Source organism: Coregonus lavaretus, assembly GCF_964263955.1.
Source record: "Coregonus lavaretus genome assembly, chromosome: 8".
Lineage (NCBI taxonomy): Eukaryota > Metazoa > Chordata > Actinopteri > Salmoniformes > Salmonidae > Coregonus > Coregonus lavaretus.
The window spans coordinates 43170330-43184053 of NC_139995.1; the positions used below are offsets into that span (position 1 = coordinate 43170330).

Genomic DNA, 13724 nt, shown 5'->3' on the forward strand with positions numbered 1-13724 from the left:
GAGTGGCCTGAAAAAAGCCATTGCTTAAAGAAAAAAATAAGGAAACACGTTTGGTGTTCGCCAAAAGGCATGTGGGAGACTCCCCAAACATATGGAAGAAGGTACTCTGGTCAGATGAGAAATTTTTTTGCTTTTTGGCCATCAAGGAAAACGCTATGTCTGGCGCAAACCCAACACCTCTCATCACCCCGAGAACACCATCCCCACAGTGAAGCATGGTGGTGGCAGCGTAATGCTGTGGGAATGTTTTTCATCGGCAGGGACTGTGAAACTGGTCAGAATTGAAGGAATGATGGATGGCGCTAAATACAGGGAAATTATTCAGGGAAACCTGTTTCTGTCTTCCAGAGATTTGAGACTAGGACGGAGGTTCACCTTCCAGCAGGACAATGACCCTAAACATACTGCTAAAGCAACACTCGAGTGGTTTAAGGGAAAACGTTTAAATGTCTTGGAATGGCCTAGTCAAAGCCCAGACCTCAATCCAATTGAGAATCTGTGGTATGACTTAAAGATTGCTGTACACCAGCGGAACCCATCCAGCTTGAAGGAGCTGGAGCAGTTTTGCCTTGAAGAATGGGCAAAAATCCCAGTGGCTAGATGTGCCAAGGTTATGGAGACATACCCCAAGAGACTTGCAGCTGTAATTGCTGCAAAAGGTGGCTCTACAAAGTATTGAATTTGGGGGGTTGAATAGTTATGCAAGCTCAAGTTTTCTGTTTTTTTGTCTTATTGTTTGTTTCACAATAAAAAATATGTTGCATCTTCAAAGTGATAGGCATGTTGTGTAAATCAAATGATACAAACCCCCCAAAATCCATTTAAATTCCAGGTTGTAAGGCAACAAAATAAGATATGCCAAGGGGGGTGAATACTTTCGCAAGCCACAGGTGTGCATACAGATGTAGGATCTTAGTTTGAGGCAGTTTGCTACAGCAGGAAAATAATCCTGCAGCAACAGGAAATGTGAATTGTTATGTGGCTTTTAATGAATGGACATTTTTGTAGGGGTTAAAACATTTTTCGTATGGGAAAATCAAGTCTGAAATTTCGAAGTGGAAATTACAAACTTCAGAAGCCTTTTTAAACCTCAAATACACTACAAGTTTAAGATGTCCTCCTGCAGCAGGGTGATCAAATTAAGGTCCTACATTGGTCCTCTGTAGCTCAGCTGGTAGAGCACGGCGCTTGTAACGCCAGGGTAGTGGGTTCGATCCCCGGGACCACCCATACACAAGAAAAAAATGTATGCACGCATGACTGTAAGTCGCTTTGGATAAAAGCGTCTGCTAAATGGCATATTATTATTATATTATATTATTACATGCCTGCTCCTGGATTTGACTGCCAGATAGCAACAGTCTACTTTGTTTCATTTGCCCAGGTCTGATCATGTCAGCAGTGACGGTGATCATTCTCATTCTGTACTTCGTGATCGACACTTTCGGGGTGCAGGGTCGCCCATGGCTGAAGGAGTGTACCCCCATCTACATCCAGTACTTTGTCAAGTTCTTCATCATCGGAGTCACTGTGCTGGTGGTGGCTGTGCCTGAGGGGCTGCCTCTAGCCGTCACCATCTCTCTGGCCTACTCTGTCAAGGTACACACAAACCAACACACACACACAGTGCTGGTAGTGGCAGTGCCAGAGGGGCTGTTGCTAGCTGCCATCATCTCCCAGACTTACTCTGTCAGGGTACACACACACACAGCACTGACCTCTACTTGTCCCCTGTATAGAAAATGATGAAAGACAATAACCTGGTGCGTCACCTGGATGCGTGTGAGACCATGGGGAACGCTACGACCATCTGCTCCGACAAGACGGGCACCCTCACCATGAACCGTATGACCGTGGTGCAGGCCTACTTGGGAGACACACACTACAAGAAAGTACCGGAACCCGACGTCATCAAACCATCCACACTGGAGGTCCTGGTCAACAGCATCGCCATCAACTCAGCCTATACTACTAAGATCCTGGTGAGTGAGAGAGATAGAGAGAGTGAGTGAGTGAGAGAGAGTGGGTGAGAGAGTGAGTGAGAGAGTGAGTGAATGAGTGAGAGGCACACACAGAAATAGCAGAAATTGAACGAGCAATCACGATAAACCTTCACCGCTCACACATGCAAACACACACACACACACACACACAAATCCTTACGTGAGGCACTTGAAGCACACGCTAATTTCGTCCCACTCTTCAGTAAAGATGGTCCATAATGGCATTCCAGAAACATGATGCTGCTTTCCATCCATTCATTCATCAGCTCATCAATACCACCAGGTAATCACATAAGACTGAAGACACAGGCTTTCACTAGCCCTTAGGAGAATCCGTCACTCATCTTTGCTCGTTCCATGGACCATAGCGCCTCAATTTGGATCTTCATGACGTCTCTATGCAGTGTGTGCACATCCTTACAAATGCATCTTCTTCTCTAGTGAATATCTTCATGGTTGCTTTTACACTCTGTATGATGCATATCTCAATGTTCCTTTTACTGTATGCCTTCTTCATGAAATATACATGTTTGTAGCATACGGTATGTAGGGTGTGTGTAAAATGTTGTTTGTTACTCCAGTCTCCAGAGAAGGAGGGAGGTCTGCCCCGCCACGTTGGCAACAAGACAGAGTGCTCCCTATTGGGCTTCGTGCTGGAGCTGAAGAGGGACTACCAGCCAATCAGGGAAGAGATTCCTGAGGAGAAGCTGTACAAGGTATGTAGCTGCTTCAAAATGTATCAATGAAGTTAAAGGTGCAATCTGTAACTTATATAAATTATATATGTGTGTTCTGTGTGGCTCCAAGACGAAATGTACAAATAACATACTGCCCATTTTTCCTACAGCGAGCTAACTTATACACAAACTTCTGTACTATAGTAATATAGCATATTGTGATAATATGGTAGTTATAACTAACTGAGTGGTCTGTTTCCAGGTGTACACCTTCAACTCATCCCGTAAGAGCATGAGCACAGTGCTGAAGAACACTGATGGTAGTGGCTTTCGCATGTACAGCAAGGGAGCCTCCGAGATCGTCCTACGCAAGTACGGAAAGGAAGGGGGAGGGAGGGATTAGTCATATATTTAGTTGATGAATGGATACACAGAGATAGACATACAGAAATATGGAGTTGATCGTCTGTGATGTGATGATACTTTATGAGAGAGTTGGCAAACATATCTCCTCCTTCACTCCTCCCCCTCCTATCTCTTCTCTCACCCTCCCCTCATCTTCCTTCCCTCCTTGCCCTCTAGATGTTCCCGTATCCTGGACACCAACGGGGAGCCACGTATCTTCAAGCCTAAGGACCGTGATGAAATGGTGAAGGTGGTGATTGAGCCCATGGCCTGTGACGGTCTGAGGACCATCTGTGTGGCGTACAGGGACTTCCCTGCTGAGGCAGGAGAACCAGACTGGGACAACGAGGCCGATATCCTCAACGAGCTCACCTGCATCTGTGTGGTCGGCATCGAGGACCCCGTCAGACCTGAGGTGAGACATGGACAGACTCATTCAACCTGAACAAAACAAGCTCTGGTGGACACTCTACCTGATCAGAAAGTGCATATATACAGTGAGGGAAAAAAGGTATTTGATCCCCTGCTGATTTTGTATGTTTGCCCACTGACAAAGAAATGATCAGTCTATAATTTTAATGGTAGGTTTATTTGAACAGTGAGAGACAGAATAACAACAAAAAAATCCAGAAAAATGCATGTTATGAATTGATTTGCATTTTAATGAGGGAAATAAGTATTTGACCCCCTCTCAATCAGAAAGATTTCTGCCTCCCAAGTGTCTTTTATACAGGCAACGAGCTGAGATTAGAGCACACTCTTAAAGGGAGTGCTCCTAATCTCAGTTTGTTACCTGTATAAAAGACACCTGTCCACAGAAGCAATCAATCAATCAGATTCCAAACTCTCCACCATGGCCAAGACCAAAGAGCTCTCCAAGGATGTCAGGGACAAGATTGTAGACCTACACAAGGCTGGAATGGGCTACAAGACCATCGCCAAGCAGCTTGGTGAGAAGGTGACCACAGTTGGAGCGATTATTCGCAAATGGAAGAAACACAAAATAACTGTCAATCTCCCTCGGCCTGGGGCTCCATGCAAGATCTCACCTTGTGGAGTTGCAATGATCATGAGAACGCTGAGGAATCAGCCCAGAACTACACGGGAGGATCTTTTCAATGATCTCAAGGCAGCTGGTCACCAAGAAAACAATTGGTAACACACTACGCCGTGAAGGACTGAAATCCTGCAGCGCCCGCAAGGTAACCCTGCTCAAGAAAGCACATATACAGGCCCGTCTGAAGTTTGCCAATGAACATCTGAATGATTCAGAGGAGAACTGGGTGAAAGTGTTGTGGTCAGATGAGACCAAAATTGAGCTCTTTGGCATCAACTCAACTCGCCGTGTTTGGAGGAGGAGGAATGCTGCCTATGACCCCAAGAACACCATCCCCACCGTCAAACATGGAGGTGGAAACATTATGCTTTGGGGGTGTTTTTCTGCTAAGGGGACAGGACAACTTCACCGCATCAAAGGGACGATGGACGGTGCCATGTACCGTTAAATCTTGGGTGAGAACCTCCTTCCCTCAGCCAGGGCATTGAAAATGGGTTGTGGAAGGATATTCCAGCATGACAATGACCCAAAACACACGGCCAAGGCAACAAAGGAGTGGCTCAAGAAGAAGCACATTAAGGTCCTGGAGTGGCTTAGCCAGTCTCCAGACCTTAATCCCATAGAAAATCTGTGGAGGGAGCTGAAGGTTTGAGTTGCCAAACGTCAGGCTCGAAACCTTAATGAGTTGGAGAAGATCTGCAAAGAGGAGTGGGACAAAATCCCTCCTGAGATGTGTGCAAACCTACAAGAAACGTCTGACCTCTGTGATTGCCAACAAGGGTTTTGCCACCAAGTACGAAGTCATGTTTTGAAGAGGGGTCAAATACTTACAGTGGGGAAAAAAAAGTATTTAGTCAGCCACCAATTGTGCAAGTTCTCCCACTTAAAAAGATGAGAGAGGCCTGTAATTTTCATCATAGGTACACGTCAACTATGACAGACAAAATGAGAAAAAAAATCCAGAAAATCACATTGTAGGATTTTTCATGAATTTATTTGCAAATTATGGTGGAAAATAAGTATTTGGTCAATAACAAAAGTTTCTCAATACTTTGTTATATACCCTTTGTTGGCAATGACACAGGTCAAACGTTTTCTGTAAGTCTTCACAAGGTTTTCACACACTGTTGCTGGTATTTTGGCCCATTCCTCCATGCAGATCTCCTCTAGAGCAGTGATGTTTTGGGGCTGTCGCTGGGCAACACGGACTTTCAACTCCCTCCAAAGATTTTCTATAGGGTTGAGATCTGGAGACTGGCTAGGCCACTCCAGGACCTTGAAATGCTTCTTACGAAGCCACTCCTTGGTTGCCCGGGTGGTGTGTTTGGGATCATTGTCATGCTGAAAGACCCAGCCACGTTTCATCTTCAATGCCCTTGCTGATGGAAGGAGGTTTTCACTCAAAATCTCACGATACATGGCCCCATTCATTCTTTCCTTTACACCAGGGGTCCCCAAACTTTTTCCTGTGAGGGCCACATAACTTTTCCCTTCTCTGATGGGGGGCCGGTGTCAGTTTGTAACAGAAAAAGTGTGACGATCGTAGGGGAGCTTAAAACATTTATTGTTTTCCAGAAAGCCACACATAACCAAATAACCCTTTCCAGGTTCTTTACAGAAAAAAAGTCAGGAAACAAATAATAACACTATTAATGAAATAAATAATAACTAAATATCCCTCTCTGAGTTCTTCACAGAAAAAACAGGAAATAAATAACACTATTTATGAAATAAATAATAACTAAATAACTCTCTCTGGGTTCTTCATAGAAAAAAAAGCCATGGAACATTAACTTTATGTTGTGCCATGCACAATCTTAACAGATAAAAGTTCAGCTCAGTTGTCAGAGCAGAATCTCTCTGACACATATGAGCAGTCTCTTAAAGTTCTTGTGTTCCTTCCTTATAATCCTTTTGTAGGTTCCAGTAGGCTTGTAGACACCGCTGTTTGCAGCTCTCTCTCATCAACTTCCCTGTGAAAACCACAAAGGAAGCAGGTTGAGAAACTGAACTAAGTGATACAGCACCTACACAGCACAATACATTTCACTACCAGTATGGTTGTAAAGATGGATTTTATCCCAGTAGATTTTATTATGATTATATTTGTTTATGCTCAGAATGACTCATTCAAGTCAGAAAAGTGAGCTTACCTATGTATGTTCATCAGTGTGAACTGTGGGCCTGCATCTGGCTGGTGAGAAGTTGAATATCAGGTTCCATTCTAGTTACAGCCAGTCTCAAGCACTGATGCAAATGTTCATCTGTCAATCTTGATCTCATCGGAGTTTTCAGCAGTTTCATGCGAGAAAAGGTTTTCTCGCAGATATACGTGCTGCCAAAAACTGTGGACATTTTCATTGCGTGTTTTTTGATGTTTGGATATGTGTCGTTTGGGAGGGCGGCATAGAAGTCAATGAGACTGTTGGGCTTGAATGCGTCTTTCAGAACATCACAGTTCTGTAACTCAGCCAACTCAAACTGATATGAAGGCTGGGCTTCATCAATGTCGGCAACAAAGGGGTTCTGAAAAATACGGATTTCTTTTGCATGAACATGTAGTTCACTGAATCGCACACCGAACTCCGCCTTCAGCATTTCCAGTGCTTCCACGCACTTTTCAGCTGGGAACGGGACCGCTGGGTTCTCTGTCGACAGGTTTTGGGTAGCAGGAAGATGGACGAAGTTGCGCTTTTTCACTTGTTCCAAAAGCAGCGCTAATTTCACCTCACCTGCTCGTATTTGGCCTTGCAAGCTATCGTACTTGTCTTTGTGACGGGATTCATAGTGTCGGCGAAGATTGTATTCTTTGAATACCGCCACCGTCTCTTGACAGATGAGACAAACAGCCTTTTCTTTGCATTGAACAAAAAAATAATCGTTTGTCCACTGCAGGTTAAATACCCTGCATTCTGAATCAATTTTTCTCTTACCTAACCTTTTCGCCATTATTCCGTTCTCTCTTTGACAGGGCCGGGCCTAGGATTTTTTTTCTGGAGGCCAAATAGGAAAAAAATCCGATAGCGTCTCTGGTATTGTTCAGAGGGCCGGGCCAAATGTGCTGACGGGCCGTATTCGGCCCGCGGGCCGTAGTTTGGTGACCACTGCTTTACACGGATCAGTCGTCCTGGTCCCTTTGCAGAAAAACAGCCCCAAAGCATGATGTTTCCACCCCCATGCTTCACAGTAGGTATGGTGTTCTTTGGATGCAACTCAGCATTCTTTGTCCTCCAAACACGACGAGTTGAGTTTTTACCAAAAAGTTCTATTTTGGTTTCATCTGACCATATGACATTCTCCCAATCCTCTTCTGGATCATCCAAATGCACTCTAGCAAACTTCAGACGGGCCTGGACATGTACTGGCTTAAGCAGGAAAACACGTCTGGCACTGCAGGATTTGAGTCCCTGGCGGCGTAGTGTGTTACTGATGGTAGGCTTTGTTACTTTGGTCCCAGCTCTCTGCAGGTCATTCACTAGGTCCCCACGTGTGGTTCTGGGATTTTTGCTCACCGTTCTTGTGATCATTTTGACCCCACGGGGTGAGATCTTGCGTGGAGCCCCAGATCGAGGGAGATTATCAGTGGTCTTGTATGTCTTCCATTTCCTAATAATTGCTCCCACAGTTGATTTCTTCAAACCAAGCTGCGTACCTATTGCAGATTCAGTCTTCCCAGCCTGGTGCAGGTCTACAATTTTGTTTCTGGTGTCCTTTGACAGCTCTTTGGTCTTGGCCATAGTGGAGTTTGGAGTGTGACTGTTTGAGGTTGTGGACAGGTGTCTTTTATACTGATAACAAGTTCATACAGGTAACGAGTGGAGGACAGAGGAGCCTCTTACAGAAGAAGTTACAGGTCTGTGAGAGCCAGAAATCTTGCTTGTTTGTAGGTGACCAAATACTTATTTTCCACCATAATTTGCAAATAAATTCATTAAAAAACCTACAATGTGATTTTCTGGATATTTTTTTCTCAATTTGTCTGTCATAGTTGACGTGTACCTATGATGAAAATTACAGGCCTCTCTCATCTTTTTAAGTGAGAGAACTTGCACAATTGGTGGCTGACTAAATACTTTTTTCCCCCACTTTAAATGCAAATCAATTCATAACATTTTTGACATGCGTTTTTCTGGATTTGTTTGTTGTTATTCATTCTTTCACTGTTCAAATAAACCTACCATTCAAATTATAGACTGATCACGTCTTTGTCAGTGGGCAAATGTACAAAATCAGCAGGGGATCAAATCCTTTTTTCCCTCACTGTGTGTGTGTGTGTGTGTGTATATATATATATATATATATATATATACAGTGCCTTCAGAATGTATTCAGACCCCTTGACTTTTCCACATTTTGTTACATTACAGCCTTATTCTAAAATGGATTAAAAAATAAAAACTTATCCTCAATCTACACACAATACCCTATAATGACAAAGTGAAAACGGGTTTTTAGAAATGTTTGCAAATTTATTAAAAGAAAAAAACGGAAATACCTTATTTACATAAGTATTCAGACCCTTTGCTATGAGACACGAAATTGAGCTCGGGTGCATCCTGTTTCCATTGATCATCCTTGAGATGTTTCTACAACATGATTGGAGTCCACCTGTGGTAAATTCAATTGATTGGACATAATTTGGAAAGGCACACACCTGTCTATATAAGGTCCCACAGTTGACAGTGCATGTCAGAACAAAAGCCAAGCCATGAGGTTGAAGGAATTGTCCGTAGAGCTCCGAGACAGGATTGTGTCAAGGCACAGATCTGGGGAAAGGTAACAAAAAATGTCTGCAGGTCCCCAAGAACACAGTGGCCGCCATCATTCCTAAATAGAAAAAGTTTGGAACCACCAAGACTCTTCCTAGAGCTGGCCGCCCGGCCAAACTGAGCAATTGGGGGAGAAGGGCCTTGGTCAGGGAGGTGACCAAGAACCCAATGGTCACCCTGACAGAGCTCTAGAGTTCCTCTGTGGAGATGGGAGAACCTTCCAGAAGGACAACCATCTCTGCAGCACTCCACCAATCAGGCCTTTATGGTAGAGTGGCCAGACGGAAGCCACTCCTCAGTAAAAGGCCCATGACAGCCTGCTTGGAGTTTGTCAAAAGGCACCTATAGACTCTCAGACCATGAGAAACAAGATTCTCTGGTCTGATGAAACCAAGATTGAACTCTTTGGTCTGAATGCCAAGCGTCACGTCTGGAGGAAACCTGGCACCATCCCTACCGTGAAGCATGGTGGTGGCAGCATCATGCTGTGGGGATGTTTTTCAGTGGCAGGGAGACTAGTCAGGATCGAGGCAAAGATGAACAGAGCAAAGTACAGAGAGATCCTTGATGAAACCTGCTCCAGAGCGCTTAGGACCTCAGACTGGGGCGAAGGTTCACCTTCCAACAGGACAACGACCTTATGCACACAGCCAAGACAATGCACGAGTGGCTTCGGGACAAGTCTCTGGATGTCCTTAAGTGGCCCAGCCAGAGTCCAGACTTGAACCCAATCGAACATCTTTGGAGAGACCTGAAAATAGCTGTGTTCTTGGGGACCTCTCTGAGAGGATCTGCAGAGAAGAATGGGAGAAACTCCCCAAAGTATTGAGTAAAGGGTCTGAATACTTATGTAAATGTTATTTTTTATAAATTAGCAAAAAAATCAATTATTATGGGGTATTGTGTGCAGATTGATTGGGGGGGGGGGGGTGTAATCAATTTTAGAATAAGGCTGTAACCTAACAAAATGTGGAAAAAGTCAAGAGGTCTGAATACTTTCCGAAGGCACTGTACCAGTCAAAAGTTTGGAGAAACCTACTCGTTCAAGGGTTTTTCTTTATTTTTACTATTTTCTACAGTCGTGGTCAAAAGTTTTGAGAATGACACAAGTATTGGTCTTCACAAAGTTTTCTGCTTCAGTGTTTTTAGATATTTATGTCAGATTTTACTATGGAATAATGAAGTATAACTACAAGCATTCCATAAGTGTCAACGGCTTTTATTGACAATTACATTAAGTTTATGTAGTTACCCTTCTTTTTCAAGACCGCTGCAATCCGCCCTGGCATGCTGTCAATTAACTTCTGGGCCACATCCTGACTGTTGGCAGCCCATTCTTGCATAGTCAATGCTTGGAGTTTGTCAGAATTTGTGGGTTTTTGTTTGTCCGCCCGCCTCTTGAGGATTGACCACAAGTTCTCAATGAGAGTAAGGTCTGGGGAGTTTCCTGGCCATGGACTCAAAATGTCGGTGTTTTGTTCCCCGAGCCACTTAGTTATCACTTTTGCCTCATGGCAAGGTGCTCCATAATGCTGGAAAAGGCATTGTTCGTTGGGAGAAGTTGCTCTCGGAGGATGTGTTGGTACCATTCTTTATTCATGGCTGTGTTCTTAGGCAAAATTGTGAGTGAGCCCACTCCCTTGGCTGAGAAGCAACCCCACACATGAATGGTCTCAGGATGCTTTACTGTTGGCATGACACAGGACTGATGGTAGTGCTCACCTTGTCTTCTCCGGACAAGATTTTTTCCGGATGCCCCAAACAATCGGAAAGGGGATTCATCAGAGAAAATGACTTTACCCCAGTCCTCAGCAGCCCAATCCCTGTACCTTTTGCAGAATATCAGTCTGTCCCTGATGTTTTTCCTGGAGAGAAGTGGCTTCCTCGCTGCCCTTCTTGACACCAGGCCATCCTCCAAAAGTCTTCGCCTCACTGTGCGTGCAGATGCACTCACACCTGCCTGCTGCCATTCCTGAGCAAGCTCTGCACTGGTGGTGCCCCGATCCTGCAGCTGAATCAACTTTAGGAGACGGTCCCGGCGCTTGCTGGACTTTCTTGGGCGCCCTGAAGCCTTCTTCACAACAATTGAATCTCTCCTTGAAGTTGTTGATGATCCGATAAATGGTTGATTTAGGTGCAATCTTACTAGCAGCAATATCCTTGCCTGTGAAGCCCTTTTTGTGCAAAGCAATGATGACGGCACGTGTTTCCTTGCAGGTAACCATGGTTAACAGAGGAAGAACAATGATTTCAAGCACCACCCTCCTTTTAAAGCTTCCAGTCTGTTATTCTAACTCAATCAGCATGACAGAGTGATCTCCAGCCTTGTCCTCGTCAACACTCTCACCTGTGTTAACGAGAGAATCACTGACATGATGTCAGCTGGTCCTTTTGTGGCAGGACTGAAATGCAGTGGATATGTTTTTGGGGGATTAATTTCATTTTCATGGCAAAGAGGGACTTTGCAATTAATTGCAATTCATCTGATCACTCTTAATAACATTCTGGAGTCTTTGCAAATTACCATCATAAAATCTGAGGCAGCAGACTTTGTGAAAATTAATATTTGTGTCATTCTCAAAACTTTTGACCACGACTGTACATTGTAGAATAATAGTGAAGACATCAAAACTATGAAATAGCACATATGGAATCATGTAGTAACCAAGAAAGTGTTAAACAAATCAAAATATAATTTATATTTGAGATTCTTCAAATAGCCACCCTTTGCCTTGATGACTGCTTTGCACACTCTTGGCATTCTCTCAACCAGCTTCACCTGGAATGCTTTTCCAACAGTCTTGAAGGAGTTCCCACATATTTTTTTTCAAAAAAACAAGGACATTTCTAAGTGACCCCAAACTTTTGAACGGAAGCGTATATATATTTTTTGTAGTTGATCCCTTCAGAGCTGATGTTGGATATGGCTGCTTAGATTAGCTGTGTACTATGTTGTGTGGAGGTTGTATGGAGGTTGTCCACAGTATCAGAAATGTTGATAATGAAGCCCAATATACTAGAGGTCTTAATGGACTGTTGTTTGTCAGAATAAGATTCCTCCGAGCCACTGCTGAATGATTTTGTTGATCTGTTAAATTGCCCAGTAAAGAATTTTCTGTTTTGGTGCAGTGTGACTCAAACATCTGATCCCCATTTAAATATATTAAATTAGCTCAGGAACCTACTGGCTCCAGTCACATGATATCATATTGACTGCGGAAGTCAATGAGAGGAACAATTTGAAAGCCACTTATAAGAGCATGAGGACCAAGAGCTCTAGACGAGGTATATCTTATAATAAGAGACTGGGTGCATATGACACTGATATCAACAATTTATCAAATTAAATTGTTCAAATAAGTGTCTTAAGGCCAGTGATCTAAGTTATGCTATGCTGCAATAACTGCAGGCAGCCAGTATCCATACAGAGAGCTGGTGTATGACGGAAAAGCTAATCTGCACACACAGACACATGCACAGTCTCTCTCTCTCACACACTCACACACACACACACACACACACACACACACACACACACACACACACACACACACACACATATTGCACATAAGTGTAGCCTATTGAGTGAGATGAACACTCATGTTCAAACCTCCTCACTCCACTGCTACCCTAGAGGACTGAAATGGCCCTCTTGTCTCCTAAAGAGTCTTCTCTATAGGCCCAGCCAGAGCCTGTAAACCTGCGAATTACAATGTAAATGTAATATCAAGGAGCATTTGGTGCCAATATGGCGGACAGTATGCTGAACCTACTGAGCTCTTGTGAAACTGCATTATGAATCCTGCTGATCCTGAAGAAAAGCTAATACAGTCATTTGAAAGAGTGTGGCTGTGACATATTAGCTAGTTCCTTGGTCCGCCCGACCGCCACTTGCTGTGTCCTTCACGTGACTCACTGATAGTCATTAGAATTTTGAATGTCAAGCAGCAGCAGATAACATAGTGGATGGAAATAGCTTTGTAGCCAGCGGGTGACAGATACTCTACCAGTTCACAATAGGGTTGGAAGGGAAGGGCGGCTAGCTGCTAGCGGAAAGGTACTGTACTGTAGCAGCCATGCTAGGATATTTATAATGGCTGTGCACTTTAGCGCTGATATTTACGTGACAGCAGAGTCTCTGAAATGAGCTACTGGTATGTAGAATATTCCATAATATCACCCATTAATTCTGGAGATGAGGCACCCATCATTACCATGATAGATGGGGAAAGAACACCTGTGTCGTTGTATTATTCAAATGCATTACTGAAGGAAAATGCAAAGCCTCAGAGATGTTATGGTTCCGACTAAAGGCCAGAGATGTGGGCAACTGTTCGGGGAACATTGGAGAGTTAGCGATCGTAGGTCTGTGAGTGGATCTTTACATGAGGTGGCCTGCCAGTGCTAGTGTGGGTGCATTCCACCATAGTTGGTCAAAGTAATTTTTTTCTTTAGGGTTCTGTGTTATTGTGGGGGGAGGGTTGTGTAGACAGTGTAGCTACATGTTTAGTGGTTTGTGTGAGGGCAGAGGGGGTGGGGGAAGGGGGTGTGGGGGTTGGGCTCAACAGTGTGATTGACAGGCAGACGTCTATGGGGGGTTTCTGATTATCTATAAATAAGTGATCTGATTGGTCTAATGAGGAGTGACTCATCACATAGCTGAGGGTGGATAATTACAGAAGACTTCACTCAGACACACAGAGAGAGAGAGACTCACACGCACAGCGGGTTGAGAGGTTGCGCTGGAATGAGCAGAAGCTGTCAGGGCATCACACTGTCGTGCTGAGAGAGAGACTAAAATAACCTGCGACAC

General features: G+C 44.0%; 1 protein-coding gene across 1 annotated transcript in view; it reads left to right on the forward strand.

The window, feature by feature from the left end:
* Positions 1-13724, forward strand: part of LOC311133504 (plasma membrane calcium-transporting ATPase 1-like) — a 182613-nt gene that overhangs the window by 121487 nt on the left and 47402 nt on the right. The window contains exons 9-13 of the mRNA XM_084167000.1: positions 1385-1599; positions 1740-1982; positions 2585-2719; positions 2943-3052; positions 3263-3500. Coding sequence (XP_084023126.1) covers positions 1385-1599; positions 1740-1982; positions 2585-2719; positions 2943-3052; positions 3263-3500 — 941 coding nt within the window. The remainder of the gene's footprint in view (positions 1-1384; positions 1600-1739; positions 1983-2584; positions 2720-2942; positions 3053-3262; positions 3501-13724) is intronic.